Source organism: Sminthopsis crassicaudata, chromosome 2, assembly GCF_048593235.1.
Source record: "Sminthopsis crassicaudata isolate SCR6 chromosome 2, ASM4859323v1, whole genome shotgun sequence".
Lineage (NCBI taxonomy): Eukaryota > Metazoa > Chordata > Mammalia > Dasyuromorphia > Dasyuridae > Sminthopsis > Sminthopsis crassicaudata.
The window spans coordinates 492,981,256-492,993,175 of NC_133618.1; the positions used below are offsets into that span (position 1 = coordinate 492,981,256).

Consider the following 11,920-nt stretch of genomic DNA (forward strand, 5'->3'; position numbering starts at 1 on the left):
GATTAGTAGTCATTAATCACTCCATTTTCACAACAGGAATATCCCCACAACCTAATTTAGATTAAAAGTGACCGCAAAAGGAGTAAAGAAAGGAGGCAAGCTGGTGCCATGTAAGATCCACTGAACCTGGAATCTCAGGACCCGAGTTTGAATTCCGATTCTACCGCTTACAAGGCAAGGACTCCCCTCTGTGAGGGAGCGGTTTGGCCTGTGAGGTTTCTCAGAGCCCTGGAGGGAAGGCTGCCTGGGCAAGGCAGCGGATTCTTCCTTGGGAAGACGCCTGTCTCCAGAAGGCACCTTCCTCTTCTAGTGTAGGCTTCTACTGTAAGTGTATCTCTGCTGGGAGTCACTGCGATAGTTTTACGTCGTACATCTTCCTATTTCACAATTCTTCTTTGGGAACGTAAAGTTACTGCCATGTGGACACTATTAAGTGTTATCATTTCTCATTCTTTTAAAAATCTGTAATGTATCAATGTCCCAGGGAAATGATTGGTGTGCAGAAGAGTTTGGATGATGGAGCGGCTGGAGGATTAGGGAGTTGTGGGTTCGGTATTTCATGTGTTAAAGAGGAAGTAGGGCGCTGGATGAGGCAGGTCTGATCCCGTCATCATCACTCTGAGCGAAGGCAGCTACACACACTCCAGAAACTCCAGTGGCTCCCTATTACCCCTAGACCAAGTGCTTCCTCCTCTGGGATACTTAATGGTTTTCAAAACCGGCTTTTTCCTTCTGTCTTTCCAATCTTACATGTGATTCCCCTCTATGAGGGAGTCCTGTGACTCCGACATGCTGGCCTGCCCACGGTTCTGCAAATACCACTCTCCATCAGCCCCCTTGCCCGGGCCATTTCTCATGCCCAGAATGTACTTCCTCCAAACCTTTAAGACTTGGCACATACACAAAACAAAACGACAGCACAAGTATCACCATCTACAGAAAATCTCTGCTGAAGCCCGCCCCCACTGCTAGTGTCCACCCTCCCCAGGTAACATGTACTGCATATATACCTGTATGCCATAGGTGTGTATGCAAACCTCCATCCACACATATAAACATGTACACTTATGTAAAATTATATAATTAATATAAAAGCTCCCGAAGGACAGAGCTTGATTCCCTTTTACCTTTGAATCCTCAGTATTCAGCACAGTAGACAGAGTGATGTAGTTGGAAGAGAGCTAGATTCAATTCTTACTAATGGCACTTACTGGTTGTGTGCTTCTTTAAGTTACCTGGCCTCCTCGGGCCTCGGTTTCCTCATCTAGAAAATGGGGGTGGTGATGGAACTTATTTTGAGGGATTGCTGTGAGAATCCAATGAGAATGTCTATAAAGAGTTTTGCAAAACTGATGGCTATTCTCATTATAAAAAGGAAAGAAGCTTCTGTTTGGGTACAAGGCCATAACCTGGACTCCTCCCACCTTTCCAGCCTTCCTACATCTTACATCCGTGGGTACTTACAAACATGCAGTGCCTTTAGCTCCTTGTGATTCCTCCCACTAGACCCTCTGCCTCCTGACCCAGACATCCTCCCTGGCTGTCCTCCACACCCAGACTGTTCTCCCTCATCTCCTAATCCCGGCTCCCTTCAAGCCTCAACTACAAGCCCCCCTCCTCCAAGAAAACAGTTCTGATCCCTTCATTCCAGGGGCTTCCCTCTATTATTTCTTATTTACCCTGTGTATGGGTACATGATTGTGGGCATTGTCTCCCTCATTAGAGAGCTGGGATTGTTTTTTGCTGTTGTATCTCCAGCACTTAGTGCGGTGCCTGGCACATAGTAGGCACTTAATAACTGCTTGTTGACTGACTGTGGAAGACATTTTACAAAGATGGGGCGCATGTGAGAGGCGGTTGAATGGGGGTTGGACTGGGTGACAATGACTCTTCCAGTTCTGTAATTCTGAGAGGCATCGTCTGGGTCCAGAGAAGGTGACTCTGCTCTAAGATCCAACGGCACAGCATGTGCAGAGCTCTCTGTGGTGCCATTCCTGTTACAAGGGTCACAGAGCCCATGGCCTGCCGGGAAAAGCTCGAGGCTGCTCCAGGCCCTTGATGGCGGGCCCTCAGGACAGGCTTGCTGGCCTGTCACTCCAATGAGAATCCTGCTTTATCCCATAAGGTTGCTGTGGGAGGCAAATGAGGCCTGAGGGAGGGGAAGGCACCTTGAGGCTTCGGAGGTTCAGGCAGGTTTGCAAAGTTCGTTTAAGCGGTCAGGTTCGTCCCATTGTGCGCCCTGAGGACCGGGGCTCCCTGGGCCAGAGGATTTCTGTGACGGATGAGTGTGAGCAGCTGGGTCTCAGGCTTCTCTCTCAAACCTAACTCTCTCCTTCTCTCTCTCCTCCTGTCCCCTCTGTCTGTCTGTCGCTTTCTGTCTTGCCTTCTCACCAAACCCGCTTCCGGGTGACAGAACCGCATGCACGAGTCCCTCATGCTCTTCGACTCCATCTGTAACAACAAGTTCTTCATCGATACCTCCATCATTCTCTTCCTCAACAAGAAAGATCTATTTGCCGAGAAGATCAAGAAGTCACCCTTGACCATCTGCTTCCCTGAATACACAGGTACGTGTCCCAGGGCCCTCGGGGCCAGGCAGCCAGACACAGACACGCTAGAGCTGCCAATGGAAAGTGAAGAAGGCTACCTAGGAGGCGGCCCCAGGTCTGGTGGGGGATGCTGAGAAGCCCCGGAGCCACCATGAGTTTGGGGGTGAATTTGAGGTGCGTCCTGCCCCTCACGATCCATGCAGAGACTCCTTCGTACACCCTTACACTAAAACCAGGACAGAGTATACTAACGGAGCCTCAGTGTAACCCCCCTTTTCTCAGGTCCTTTATTCCCACCCTGCTCCTCCCTCTCCTTCCCTTGTCCTTCCTCTGTTCCCATAACTCTCTAGGTGAGCTTTCATCCCCACCCACAACGCTTGCAGCCACCATTGCATCCACCTCTTTTCCTCCACGTTTGTTTTTTTCTCCCCTCCTTCAAGTCTCATTCTCATATCAAACTCTGCCGGCTTTCCTAAGGCCTCTCCATCTCCAACTCACTCTTATCTCCGCTTGTCTCTGCTGCAAATATGGCTGACACCAGGATGGACTCCCAGAAGCGGAAGAAACTTCCAGGTCTTCCAAGACAGGGATGATAGTCATCTGCCTTAGGCAGCCAGCTGGGCTCTGAGCTTCCCAAAGATGGGTTCTTGAGAAGTTCAGTCTAGGCGGGGACTCATACAGACATGATGCAGAACTAGAGAACCGGTCCTCTGGGGCAGGGGCCTGATGGCGTGGTACAGACCGGCTGGTGCTGGAGACATTAGAGGAGTGGGCAGTTCTGGCCCAGCTTTATGGAGGAGGCAAACAAACAAACAAACAAAAAAAAAAAAACCAGAAGGCGTCCTCCCTGCCCAGCAGGCTTCTCTCTAGGTACGGAGACAAGGTGGAAGCTTGGAAAAGGGACCAGGTTTCTCATTACCATTCCCCTTCCTGCAGGACCTAGCACAGCGCTTAGTGCATTGTAAACTTATAAGGGACCATTAACTGACTTCTACCTTTCTACATACTGGTAACAACCTCAAACTTTCCTTCCCAATTTCTTCAACCCAATAAACATTTCAAGCACCTGCTCTATGTGAGGTACAATCCATCTTTTGCAGTATCTATCCTCAGTTTTTTAACTAAGACTCGCTTGTCAGGTGCAGGGCTCACCTTGTGCCCTGAGAAATGTGACCATCGGGAGGATCCCCAACACTTTTTTGGTGGGCTACTTGTGGGCACACAGGAATCTGCTCCCGTCCATGGACAATATAAAACCATGCCCATTATACATAACTTGAGTTTAAGTGGGCCACAAAAGTTCCCACGTTAAATAGTGAGCAGACGGCCCTCACGGGCCGGAGCTATGCAGGGCCCCTATAGAAGCCCCCCTCGGAAAACAGGCTTGTCTGGAATTGCACCCCCTCCTGGCTGGCTGGCTGTATTGTTTCCCATGGGGGGGGCCACTAATGTGGGAGTGATATCAGAGACAGAGAGAGAAAACAGAGAGCGGCTCTGGGGTCTCCTCAGGATCCAAATCTCCCGAGAGCACGAGGGATAAGCTGTGTCCTCCGTTCCCTCGGTGTCTAAGAAGCGTGAGCGATTCCCTGAGGTGGCAAGGAGGGACGTGTGGACAAGGCCCTACTGGTGTTACAGAACGGGCCTGAAATGCTCAGGGTCCTGCTTCTGGTTCTAGTCACAGACAAGCGTTAGGCGCAGTCTGGAGACTGATCCCTGCCTCTCCTGGGGCCAAATTTCTTCTGTAAAGTGGGTTGGGTAGCAGTGCCCCGTTAGTCTCCTGAGGTTACTGAGGTTAGCAAATGGGGTAGTGGAGGGAAAATAGCAGAGGCCTGTGCTAGGGGTCCCGGGCGGGAGAGGTGACCTGGGGCACACGCACACCACCAGGCAGACTGCATCCGCGAGAACTAGGGAACCAGCGAGTGCTTCTTGAAGGCTGCGGTCCGAGCTGGGCCCCGAAGGATTTGGATAAGTAGAGAAGAAACAGAGAATTCCAAAAGAAATAAATCACCACGAGTTAATTAAGATGGAGGTAGAAAAGTGCTGAGCCTTTTGGGCAAAGGGACCGGCCAGTCCCGTGTAGCTGGAAGACAGAACACGTGGGGGTGGGACTGTGTGGGGGCTATTCTCTTGTAGAGAGGTTCCAATAGCGGGTGAAAGAATTCGGACCGACTGAAGAGATGGGAATTTTTAAATGGTTTTTGAGCAGGGGAAAAGGAGAAATGGAAGGTGCCGTACATGCAGGGCCTTTACATTTCATAGAAAAAGCTTGGACGGGAGGCAGGAGAGCCACAACTCCCAGCTCCACCGCTAATCAACCGTATGAAGAGACTCGTTTCTTCATCCGGAAAAAAAACTGGGATCTCTGTGAGACCACAGGGCTGCTGTAAGGATCTAAGAAGATGTAAAAACATTTTAAAATACTGTCAAAATGCGGGGTCCTCCCCCCTGCACTGCTGGGGGTGAGGGCCCAGTGGTCCCCGGAAACCTCCGCTGGCCCTTCTCCCCACACCCGGTCTGTCACACTCTCCTCCCTCCCCCCCTCTCCCTCACGCCTCCCCTCCCCCCCTCCTGGAATCTAAGACAGTCTCGTCTGTTTGTTTCCCCGCAGGCCCCAACACCTACGAAGATGCCGCCGCCTACATCCAAGCACAATTTGAAAGCAAAAACCGCTCACCCAACAAAGAAATTTACTGTCACATGACTTGTGCCACAGACACGAATAACATCCAGGTGGTATTCGACGCCGTCACTGACATCATCATTGCCAACAATCTCCGGGGATGCGGCTTATACTGACCTCTCGTCCTGTGTAGCAACTATTTGGTAATGATTCCAACACTCACAGAAAGTCTTCTCTCTCTCTCTCTCTCTCTCTCTCTCTCTCTCACACACACACACACACACACACACACACACACACACACACACACACACACACTCTCACACGCAAGTTGGTAAATAAAATTTTAAAAGGCATAACAGAAAATTATATATATATAAACATATATATAAAATCTTTTTAGTTTGTCTTAGAAAGAACTGCGGACAGAACTGGCCGCCCTGTGACAGCTCAAGGCTTCCCTGGGGGTCCGACAAAACGGGATGACACACACACGAGGGGGGAGCGCGCGGACGTCCTCCTCGGCTCTCTGGGAAGGTTTCCGCATCTGCCCTCCAGTTTCAATGGGCCCCTCTCAAAGTAATGTGGTTAAACAATTGATAGTTTATTTCGAGGGGGGGAGGAAGGGAACTGTCCCACACTCCCCGTTATTCATGGGGCAGAAGCTCAGTCAATTGGGTTCAACTCTTGTATTTTCTAAAGCTCCTGAAAGACACACTGAACATTTCCCTCCCCCTCCTCCTTACTCCCTCCTCCCGGAAGAAAAAGTCCTCCCCGGACACATTTTTGCGGCCCGAAGTCCCCAGGCAGCTCTCGGAGCACGGAATGCGGCCTCCTTCCCAAATAGAAGCAGAGGAAGGGGAGGAAGCAGAGGAAGGGGAGGGTGGCGTTTGCTTATTGCCACCAGCAATGGGAAGGGGGCGGCCCACACGTGCTCAAAAGTTCCTGAAAGGAATAAGAGGCCCCAAAAGGGGAGGAGCCTTTATCAAGGGTTGGGCGGCGGCCGGGGAAGGGGGGGCTTTGCTTGTGCAGGCGGGACGCCCCTCGGGGCCAGGCCTGCTTCTTGTGGAGTAAGGACAGGAAGGAAACTGAGGTTAGGTGGTCCCTGCCTCGTCCCCCCCTCCCCCAGCCGCTTTTTAAATCCTGTGAAAGAGAGGCTCCTCTACAGATGGTCTGTCCCCCCTCCCGTTCTCCTGCCCCTCCTCCAGCGGCCCGCCCCTGACAGGGACGTCCCCTCCCCCACTAAGAAACATTGCTTCGTTGTTTCTTAAGAAAAAAAAAAGAAACGGTCAGGCTGGACCCCTGCCTCTGCAGAAAGCTTCCCGGGTTCTGTCCCGCTGGCGGTGGTCCTCTGGTAGCATGCCCTTGCGGCCTCTTCCTCCAGCCCACGCGTGACGGTCCGAGCCCGGAGGACGGCCGTGTGTCTGTAGAACGCTGTAGCCTCCGGTTTAGCTGAGTCTTTGCATTTAGAAGCCCAATGAAAACAAAAGTACCCCCCACCCCCCATTTCTCACGTGCTTTGTAGCTAAGGACAAATCACCTCCCCGCCGGCCTCCGCCCCGCTCCGGTCCCCGTTACTTTGCAGAACCGACACGCGGCCCACTCCTGTCCCCGCGAGGGGGCAGCAGCAGCTGCGGCCGGGCTCGCCATGTTCTTGGGCCGTCGGAGCCTCGGAGGGCCGGCGGCTGCAGGGAATGAGATCCCCGCAGAGCAGGTCCCCGGCGGTCCGGCGGCTCCCCCGCCCCGCTCCCCCCACCCCGGGGCATGACTGACTCCCGGGTCCCGCTCATTCACCCTGCAGGTTCGTATAGAAAAGCACAGCGCTCACCGGCTGGTAGCTGCCAACCAATACCTATGTCTATTTTCTCTCTCTCCCTGTTTTCCTCCCATATTTTTAAAATTCTCTTCTCTGGACTCTTTTTGTCCTGACGCATACTGTGTATCACATGCCAAGACAAGCTTCTAAGCTCTTCAGGGGATCTTGGGGTTTCATTCTTATTTTTTTTTTTTAATTTTTAAACTTTTTTTAAAAATGTTCTTAACCTTCCTAGTGAATGCTTTTCTTTTGTGCTGTTCTTCCTTCTTCCTCCTTTGTTTTAGTGGATTGTGTTTTCTCTCTCATGTGGAGATGTTTGTGCTGCAGAAACAGAACAAAAATTAAAAACACACCAAAAAAAATTTAAAACATCACAAAACAGAAAAAAAAATCCTACACACTCAAATTAAAAAATCGAATGTAGTGTTTACATCAAAGCCACCATTTTCATGTCCTTTGTCATTTCTACTTTGATTAGTAACCAAACCCCGTGACCTCTTCACAATTTCACTTTTAAGACAACTTTTGCGACAGAACCAGTCACAGACATTTCAAATAAAGAGGAAGCAACCAAAACAAAAACACACAAACACACACAAACTTTAAAAAAAAAAAAAAAAGGAAAAAAAAAAAAAAAGAAAAAAAAGCCCATGGGTCTTTCTAAGCCTTTCTATTCCCAATCAGTGAGGTTTCTGTGATTATCTTACACACTGCCAGTCTATTTCTCTGACTAATGGAAAATTCATGTGTAGCTCAATAAAGAGAATGTTTGTCTGTATTCTTGAGACTATGACCATTTCATTTGGATTTCATGTGCTTGTGGAAGGTAAAAGATATCTTGTTCTCTTCTGCTGGTATGAAAGCCATCAAGCAACAAGCATTTGTTAGGCACCTACAATTTACCAGGAACTTTGCTAAGCACTGATGATTAAAAAAAAAAAAGTCACTTTCCCCAAGGAGCTCACAGAGTGGAGAACAAACATGGTCAGGATGACTTATTCTTCTCTGGGTCTCAGGAACTTGGTCCTTGGTCAGCACTGGGTTTGAAGGACACAAGACATCTTCCAAGTTTTCTTCCAATGTCCTTAGCATGTGGAACCTCATACAACAGGCAGTGTGATGCAATGGGTACTGAGCATGGGATCAGGATGTAGTGAATTCACATTATAGCTGACATTAAACAGATCTTAACTTCTAGTTCAGTGAAAATGGGCCAAGGAATAGCAGTAGAACTTCTCTCACAGGCTTGTTCAAGGCTTAAATGAAATGAGAGTAATGTTTTGCAAACTTTTAAGCGTCATATAGATGCTATTATTTCCCTTTCCTCAATCCCATTCCACTCTATTGATTTCCTTCTGGATAAATTAGGATTATAGGAGAAAGGGGGCAGATGACCTAAGCTTCCTGATAAAGCAAAACCCACTTTCCCTCAGGCCCAACCACCACTTTCATACTAACTCTCCCCCATCTGTATCACTCATTAAAGAAAAGACTCAAAATGAATCTAAGATCTTGTTACTAACGGGAGAAAGGGACAGTAACTACTGGCAAAGGAAGGAATCTCTGACCAAGCCAGAAAGTTGATTGCCACAACTCAGCTGCCTTGTTTGAAGTCCTATATCCTAACTTAAGAAACCAGGCTCTGGTTACAAACCTGCGACTCATCCAGGCCACATTATAAGTCCCCTTACAAGATATAAGCAGTTTCCTCTTGACACACAGAGATCAGGAGTACAAGCATTCCCTCCATTTTAAAAATGAAACAACCAAGACACAAACTGGTTGGAAGTAATTTATCCAGGGCCAAAGAGCTATTAAAATGTGAGCCAATGTGTGAATTCAAATTTTTGAATCCAGTGCTCTGACTACACCAAAATGCACGGAAGGAAACTGTTCTTTTGTATGTCTTATCAAAAAAGTAGTTTAGTTTCCTTCTACTTAGCAAAGATGGTGAGGAAGAGACCTTCTTCAAGGCAAATACCTGATATGGTCTAAGCCAAATCTGAGCTCTTGAAGCCTCTTGCTCCATGATGCAAGCGAATTTGTCACTTCCTTACTGATCTAATTCACCCCCTTGGAAGTTAGAATCTCTAATTCTCTGAATTAGCAAATGGTAGTTTGAGAGGGTAGAACCAAGATCCATATTGTAGTCTCCCAGACTAACAAACACACACACGTACACATATATGTGTGTATGTATATGTGTATGTGTGTATAATATAAAATACACATCTCTATGGATTCTATTGCAAAATTGATCTTGCGCCCTCCCCCCAAAAAAGGAAACATTTCTTCTTCCTAGCTTTAAATGAGAAAATCTGAGGGAATATCAGATGGAAAAGACATATAACAGAGCACATATAATCCCTTTTTCTAGCCTTAGGCCCTTGCTTTTATTTGTCAATAACAATAAGCTCATTTTAATACACTGGAAATAATCAGTCAGCAAATATTCATTGCTTATTCTGTCATCTCAGCAAATCCTTTCAGTACATATTGACTATCAAGGGCAAAGCCTTATATTAGGTGCTATTGGAAATATAATCCTGTCATATAGAGATTTTGTAAGTATGTGGACATACAACTGATATATTGGATTTGGGTTAAGAAGACTTGGATTTTGATTCTATCTCTGCTCTATACTACCTGTGCAGTCTTGAGCAAATCACATCGTTTCTTTAAACTGTTTTTCTATAAAATGGAGGGTAATGCAAGGAAGAGGGGGAATAATTGGACTATATATCTAAGGTCCCATCCAGATGTCAGTTCTATAAACCTGCAAATTACAGCTTGAGGTAGAAGGTAAAAGTGTAGTATTAAGGTGGGGTAAATGAGCAGGAGATCCTCTGTAACTACAGGATGAGCCCTGAAGGATGGGTAAGAGCTGGATGGGTAGTTTGGTATTCCATTCCCAACAGGCAGGGCAAACAAGAGCACTAAGGTGGGAAAAGTTCAGAGAACATTGTAACACTAGGGATGAGTTACTATTTCTGGAGGTGCTTACTCTCCCAGTGGGAAAAACAACACACACACATGAAACAAGCAAAGCAATTAACTGCAACAAACTATTTGTTTTTTTTTTTTTTTTAAATCAAAGAATGGTGAGAAGTGTTGATTAGACAGAGTGGGAGCAAAACATGGAGAAATCTTACAACCCTGATGAAATAGGTGCAGCGATGCTTCAGGCTTGCTTCCTAATGGAAGGAATCCTGCTGGTGGGGCTATAGTTTTTCTTTGAGAGCCTACTTCTTACTTTAGGCCTTGGTATTTTAATGTTAACTCAGAAGTTCATCCCATTTATTCTGATTTGTTTTCCTCAACTCAAAAGACATTTTCAATTCAAAGCCAAACCACAGAGGAAAACAACAACAACAACAACAACAACAACAACAAAAAAAAAAAAAAAAAAAAAAAAACAAAACAGGGTTAAGGTCAAACTCCCTATGTAGCTTTCATTGACTCAAAAGTAAAATGGTACATGTGAGCACAGCTGAATGCCAGAGACCTAGGGTTCAACTGACTTAAAACAAAAACATTCTATCTACATGTTATAGAAGTGCCTGTGCCAAAGATAACCAGGCAAACCTAAAAACACATATATCCCTTCTTCCTCCATGTAAAAGTCATGCTCATCTCAAGACACTTCTTTTTTTGACTCTTGTCTAAAGCTTTATCATTTTAGGAGGGGATGGGAAAACCTTTTCTTCCCCTCCCTCAGGAAAAACCCGGGTACAGAGTATAGAGAAAAATGGCCAATGAGAAAAAGAAGTAGAATTAGCCTGGGGGGAAAAAAAGACATGACTTAGCAAGATGTTCTACAGAAGATAATTATTTACCGTTCTTTCATTCCACTAAAGACAGAACCCAAGAGCTGGTTCCTTAATTTCAGCTGATGAATTCATCAAGTCTCTTAAGAGAATAAGAAACTTGCAAGGGGGTTATGTCACAGGGAAGTGACTGCTATAGAAATGTAAAAATTCATGGCTGTTCCCACTAAACTTGGGATGAATAAAATTAGGATTTAAAAAAACTTCAGCAAAAATGAAATTATTTCTTAATGGGAAGAAATGGCTACTGATGTGGGAAATTATATCAGAATCAGCTGTGTTGAAATCAGAATAAGGACAAGTTAGAGCAAAGGCCAAAATTAGTATCAAATTAGAATGAATAAAGATTATTGGAGCCAAAACAGCTCCAATGAGACCTATTCAAAGAAGCCATTTATGATAAACAATCACATTATGATTATTTTTGGAAATGGAAAAAGACTACATAAGTAAATAAGGCATTTATTAATATTGGACATCATTTTTTCCAAAAATCTAGCTCAAACTTCTCTGAACTTATTTCTTGAAGAGAGAATAAAATGAAGGGCTTAGACTCAATGATCACCAAGATCCCTTTTGGCTCTAAATCTATGATCCTTGTCAGGTTGAGAGATTGGGCAGCAGGGCAGTTTAGAAAGCCATCTCAATTATATAAGTCATGGAAGAGGATGCCTTACATAGGGAAGGGAAATAAGTCTATAGAAGTTTGGCATAAGACCCAACTGACCCACATTATTCTAGAAATGTATGAAACAGGAAACTGCATATAGTAAATAAAATAAAAAACCTACAATCTATCTTCATAATTAGTTAACATCATTCAATTTGAGCCTTAACATTTCAGTACCTGATGTTCAATGTGAAAAAACTGAAACAGAACAGAAGAAAATAAGCTGAAGACACTGGCTAGGTCAGTAACACCAAGGAAATGTGTATATGGAAGTGATACTTACCACTCAAAAGTATTGAGGAATTGTTTTGAAAGATCCCAGGAAGGCAAAGCCAAAAGAGTGGGGTCATGAATATTTACTACTCAAAATGTTATCAGATAAACAATAAGCATTAACCCCCACACCTATTTTCTTATTTTGATAAAATTTCTATATCT

General features: G+C 45.8%; 2 protein-coding genes across 3 annotated transcripts in view; one reads left to right on the forward strand and one right to left on the reverse strand.

The window, feature by feature from the left end:
• The window catches only part of GNAO1 (G protein subunit alpha o1), a 242,860-nt gene extending 237,402 nt beyond the window's left edge, over positions 1-5,458 (forward strand). Inside the window, exons 7-8 of the mRNA XM_074293463.1 lie at positions 2,414-2,567; positions 5,158-5,458. Of these exons, the coding sequence (XP_074149564.1) occupies positions 2,414-2,567; positions 5,158-5,345 (342 nt within the window). The 3' untranslated portion in view covers positions 5,346-5,458. The remainder of the gene's footprint in view (positions 1-2,413; positions 2,568-5,157) is intronic.
• Positions 5,459-7,259: 1,801 nt separating this feature from the next.
• The window catches only part of AMFR (autocrine motility factor receptor), a 61,126-nt gene continuing 56,465 nt past the window's right edge, over positions 7,260-11,920 (reverse strand). For both annotated transcript variants that reach the window (XM_074293459.1, XM_074293457.1), the window contains one exon: positions 7,260-7,306. In XM_074293459.1, coding sequence (XP_074149560.1) covers positions 7,288-7,306 — 19 coding nt within the window. In that variant the 3' untranslated portion in view covers positions 7,260-7,287. The remainder of the gene's footprint in view (positions 7,307-11,920) is intronic.